Source organism: Leuciscus leuciscus (assembly GCF_965113295.1).
Source record: "Leuciscus leuciscus genome assembly, contig: HAP1_SCAFFOLD_603, whole genome shotgun sequence".
NCBI classification, from domain to species: Eukaryota; Metazoa; Chordata; class Actinopteri; order Cypriniformes; family Leuciscidae; genus Leuciscus; species Leuciscus leuciscus.
In genome coordinates this window covers 26,162-32,161 of record NW_028118136.1, presented here as the reverse complement: position 1 = coordinate 32,161, position 6,000 = coordinate 26,162, and the positions used below count along the sequence as shown (strand labels likewise).

The 6,000-nt window shown below is 35.6% G+C and overlaps 1 protein-coding gene across 1 annotated transcript in view; it reads left to right on the top strand.

The window, feature by feature from the left end:
* Positions 1-794: 794 nt before the first annotated feature.
* The window catches only part of LOC309491817 (receptor tyrosine-protein kinase erbB-4-like), a gene marked incomplete at both ends in the record, with an annotated part of 28,990 nt that continues 23,784 nt past the window's right edge, over positions 795-6,000 (top strand). The window contains 4 exons of the mRNA XM_082190843.1: positions 795-913; positions 1,078-1,219; positions 1,421-1,534; positions 4,401-4,527. Coding sequence (XP_082046969.1) covers positions 795-913; positions 1,078-1,219; positions 1,421-1,534; positions 4,401-4,527 — 502 coding nt within the window. The remainder of the gene's footprint in view (positions 914-1,077; positions 1,220-1,420; positions 1,535-4,400; positions 4,528-6,000) is intronic.

Here is a 6,000-nt window from a genome sequence, read left to right as displayed (position 1 = left end):
AATGTGTACCTTGAAATGCAATTTAAGTCGCTTTGGATAAAAGCGTCTGCCAAATGCATAAAAAAATAAAAAAAATTTTTTAAAAGAATGGATTTTTCTCACGCCCACACAAATGGATTTTGGATCGTAAATATATATTCAACATGTTTGATATTTACAATTTAAGATCGGTGTAACCCGGGCGTGCTTTTTCAATGATTCAATCACTCTCAACACACATCACACCACAGGAAAATCTGATAAAATAATCTGTAGAACCATCAAGATAATCGGCACTTTACCTAGGATTGCCAGAAGGGAAGAATTTGACCCAAACCCGGCCCGGTTATCTTGTAGTGTGTGCGTGCCTTTTCTCAAGTATGACACTTTTCTATGATAAGTATATGTTTTGAATGGCCAGTATATTAGCAAGGAGAATTGTAGACATTTGACTATTTTGAGATTTAAAAAGTTGTATTATTATTTTCTTTTTTAAATTTTAAAAGTGAGTAAATTGAGTGAATCATGAGTAAATATTGTTCAAATTATTTGTTCTTTTTTATTCCAAGCAGTTAACTATTCATGTTTATTTATATACTGTATTATAATTCTTCATTCTAAGTTACAACTGGCCGATATAATTCATAGATAGATAGATAGATAGATAGATAGATAGATGACAGATATATGATTGATTGATTTATTGATTGATTGATTGCATGTTTATTGGCCTTTGGTATAGTTTTTTGTTTGTTTTTTTTGATAGAAAACGATTTATTCTCATTCTTCCTCTATCTATATTCATAATCATACAGTGACAAAGACGGTGTGTGCAGAGCAGTGTGATGGACGCTGTTTTGGTCCGTACGTCAGTAACTGCTGCCACCGTGAATGTGCAGGAGGCTGTTTCGGACCCAAAGACACAGACTGCTTTGTATGTCAACCCTTTATTTTTACCTGATTCTGCATGATTTAAAATGGTAATAAAGGCAATGACAAGTGCCTGCTCACTTAGTTTGAAAATGAATCTGTTCTCTTCATTATAGTCATGTTTTATCGATCTAACACATATGTATGTGATTGTTTTTTTGTTCTCAGGCTTGTACCAACTTTAATGACAGCGGGGCCTGTGTGACACAGTGTCCTCAGCCATTCGTCTACAATCCAACAACCTTCCAGCTCGAACACAATCCCAACGCCAAATACACATTTGGAGCTTTCTGTGTGAAGAAATGCCCACGTAAGTTAGCTTTCTTGGAGGACGGCATTACTAATTTAACCAACAAACACTTTCCCATGGTAACTACTCTTCATGTGCATAACGTATGGGTGATTTGGCCTGATTCGATTTCCATTTTGAGATATTATCTTTCTTTCACCTCAGACTATCATTGCACAGCAGTCTCATTTATACTCTAATATTTTGCTGTCTGGAACTCAGATAATTTTGTGGTGGATCACAGCTCATGTGTCAGAGCCTGTCCGAGCAACAAGATGGAAGTGGAGGAAAATCACATCAAGATGTGTATCCCGTGCACTGACATCTGTCCGAAAGGTCAGTACTATTCATAAAGGTTGTTCTCATGTTGACATTATGAACATGATGATATAAAAAATGTCCCTAGGCAACCATTTTCTCTGCAGGTAATAGTACATTAGCTTCTTTAGCTCAAATAATACAACAAAAAAGTACACTACCATTTGCAACTTTGGGTCAGTGAGATTTTTTTCTTTACAATAAGCATGCTCAAAAGCATGGTGAAAATTGTGTGAAATATTTTTACGATGTAAATAATGGTTTTCAATTTTAATATATTTAAAATTTTTATTTATTCCTGTGATGGCAAGGCTGAATTTTCAGCATAATTTCTCCAGTCTTTCTATGATATCTGAAATCGCCTGAAATCATTCTAATATGCTGAATTTTCTGCTCAGGAAACATTTCTTACTAATATCAGTGAAAAAAATGGTTACGCTGCTTAACATATTTTTTGTGGAAACAGTGATACATTTTTTTTTTCAGGATTCTTTAATAAATAGAAAGTTCAAAAGAACAGCATTTATATGAAATTAAATCTTTTGTAACATTATACATTTCTTTTGATTGTCACTTTTGATTAAAGGGATACTTCAGGATTTAGCATTAAGGTTTGTATTAGTAAAAAACCTGTAGTATTTTCGAATTACCGTGCTTCCCTTCCTCATATCCCCCTGAGATGAGAGATTTATGTATTTTTTGTCTGGAAAAAATCCTCAGATGACGCAAAAATCTTCATTTTGCGTCATCGGAGGATTTTTTGGCCAGAGGCTAAAGACTAGTAGTAGGGGCTGTCCCGCATGTTCTCAACCCGCCCATAGAGGGTGGGATCTCACTCACAGAATGTACAAATAGTGTCAGCCATCTTTTTTTGGAAGGTAAGCCAACAGGCTCTTGCTCTGTGGAGAAAGCTGAGTAGTAGGAGAAAGCTGAGTAGTAGGGGTTACCATACTCTTTTTCCCGGACATGTCCGGCCGTCGAGATCGTCCAAAATGTCCGGGATTCGGCTTTTGCTTTCTGCAGTCGCCATTCATTGTTTACATGCACACCTTTTATTTCAATCTAACTGAATTCATTCTGATTGGTGAATCTGAATGTAGTGTTTACGTGAACGCTAAACAAGTGATCGGTTGATGTGCGTTTTAACATTGCTAAGAAAATTCCCGCTCCTCCGTGAGAGATACGAGACCGGTGCGTCTCAGTAATCACGCCACCGGCCTCGCGCCGTTCTCCCGCGCCCCTCAGCCTCGTCCTGCTCGCCACAGTAAACATAATGAATGGCGACTGTAGAACGCAAAAGCCGAATCCCGGACATTTTGAGCATCTCGAAATCGTCACGGAGACTCACTAGTAGCCTAGCCTTGTTGTTTTAAACTGCGCTCTCTAACCGGTAGGCGTGGCTTGGGAGTGGCCTCGTAGGGCAGCGAAGCAAGTGCATTCTAGGAGTTGTTGTCTTTCATCCACATAAGCCAAAAATACATTTTCTGGCTTTTCTCATTCTAGAAAGCTCCAAATTCAAAAATAATTTCACATTTCTTCTACATAAATGGCCCATTTTAAATAAACATTCATCTTTCCAGAGGTGAAGTATCCCTTTAATTAAATGCATCCTTGCGGAATAAGAGTGTTGATTTGTTTTTTGTTTTTAAAAATATTAAAATCTTACTGACCCCAAACTTTTGAACGTTCATGTATATTTTTCAAGCAGAGCCAATCCATATTCACATTTGAGAGTAAACAAACATGATCAAAAAAGAAATTGGCTATTTAACTGAAAAGCTGGTCTTTTTTTTTTTTTTTTTACATCTGCCAAATTAATCATTCCGCTTTCTCCCATTTAGTTTCCTTTCACTGGTTACATCTCCCCCTTCTCATACTGTCTTTGAAATTAAAGTACCAGCATGTGTTGCTTTGAATACTGGTCATCAGGATGGGATGCTTGTGTTATGGTGTCTCAACCATCTTAACCATCAGGATCAACCATAAATAACATTCTAGTCTATCCATAGATCAGCCAAACCAGCACTTGTTACCAGCCTCTTGTTAAAAAGCAGGCGTACTGTGGTACATGTAAAACCTTGAAACTGGTCAATTCTATAATGATTGTAACAAAAGTGTGTTGTTCTTTCAATAGAGAAAATATTAATGAGGGGTGACCACAAAATAAGCAGAAGTGATAATGGGCCCAGACAACAAACTGGGTCAATATCAATACGACTCACATTTAATCATAATTGAGCTCACAATGAGGGAGAAATTGATGTTTGAATATCTCTCTCTCTTCAGTGAATAATGATAACAAACTCAATTTACAACAGAGAAATGTATGTCAAGTTACATGTTTTTAAGAATATGGTAAACATGCTGCAGATTTTGGGCAGTCGGAGTTGAGTTTGCAGAATGGCGCTATATAAAATAACTTAGTTATTTCAACCAGAGAAGCAGTGTTGTTTCATTATTATTTATACTTTTTTAGTATTTATTAATTGTTTGAATTAGCTTTTATTTTTATATTTTGGTTATAATATTAGTTTAAGTTTTGGTAATTTTGTTATGTGCTTTCACCATTTTTATTTTTTTAAATGTCTATTTAGCTTTAATTTATTTTTATTTCAGTTTTAGTACTTCAACGTATTTTATTTTTATTTATTTTCATTTGTTTTTAGTCAAATTTTTATCTTTTATTTTATTTCAGCTTTATTTATTTCAGTTAATGAGAACGAGTTTTAGTTAGCAACACACTGCAGAGAAGAACACTTTTCAGGGGTTTTCACTTTTCAAAGTCCTCACCTTAGTAGTAAACTTCAGGTTTCAATTGTTTTTGCTCTCAGTTGTGTTGTGTAAATGGTAAATACTATGTAAATGGGTTATTTGTGGTGTTCAGTGTGTGATGGTATAGGTACCGGCAGTCTTCAAACGGCTCAAACCGTAGATTCCAGCAACATTGAGAAGTTTGTCAATTGCACCAAGATAAACGGCAACCTCATCTTCCTCATCACAGGCATCAAAGGGTGAGTCCAGTTTATTTATGGCTTATAACCTTTAGACTTAAAGGCTTTTTAAAAGTGCAGGCAAAGCTTTGTCACACCAACATGCAAAGTTTTTCTTGGCAAGGCTTTTCATTTCTAAACATAAATAATATGTTTTTTACTTAAATGTTTAAAAATGCATTAAAAAAAAACCTACAACTTAATATTAAATAAACATTCACATTACACATTCGGATTTTCGCACACACTCAGATTTTTTAGCTTCAGACTATCTTTCCATTTAGTAGGAGTATATCAGAACATGTTTGATATTTTGAGCTGATTTTAGAATAAATATCGTAGTGTATGACACGTCGCTACTGAAACCGAAGCTGTCTATCTACCAGTGTTGCAATAAAATACATTTAACAATACAAAAGTAAATTATTTAACAAGAAATTGTCCTCAATATTTGATTCCTCCTGACTATCTTAAAATGATCTTAAACTTAAATACTCTCGATTTAACAAAACTATATTTAGTTTTTTTTTTGTTTTGTTTTTTTTGGCGGATTGATTTCAATTTGTATAACCATAGTTTTACTACAAATGCCATGGTTAAACTATGGTTAGTGTAGCAAGGGTTGTGTTGTTGTCTGCCCTCGCTCCCTCTAAACCTATTTTAAAACCACATGTGAATATCTGTCAGCTAAATGACTGTAACTTTACAATAATTATGTCCTTTAGCATACAGTATTTTGAGTGATGATAGTAATGGTGCGTCAAAATCAAACAAAACCCACAGCCAATCAGAACAGCGTGCGGGCGGAGTCTCGCAGCAAGTGCACAGCACAGCACTAGAGTAGAGTAATCTTCTTGACGGCACTTGCAAGAAAATGGATAAGTAGGCTGCTAATCAAATTCACAAATATTAGCAGCTACACCTTAAACATTATTAAAAATACATAGGCTACTGAGTTACTAAAAACAATCTTAGTCAAAGAATACACTTGTTTGTTCACAGTTTGAACGTTTTTGTTTCCATTTCTTAATTTCAAGATCTGAGGTGAATTATCCATTGTTGCTTTCACGGCTACAAAGCTGGGAGCACTAAATGATATTCAAAGTCGCATTGCATGCTTTTAGCATTAAATAAACACATAAACAGTACCTGAGATTATCACTGCCACACTTTGTGTTTGTTGTTCCAGCGCCACGTCGCAGAAAAATAGAAACCGTTTCTAAAATAGTATCGTCGCCGTCGCGGCTGGTTAGGACAAAAACTCTGATTAACATGGAAAATATACGTTTTATCGCGTGTAGTTAGGACTCGGTGTTTAGCTTACTCATCTGACCTCAATTCATGGGTTTCATCAGGTCCCTTTCCACAGGTGTATAAAATCAAGCACCTAGATTATGAATGCAGACTGCATTGTGCTTGATTAATACACCTGTGGAAAGGGACCTGATGAAATCCATGAATAGGCTGCAGTTTTTAGCCTCCTTGTTAGAGCGC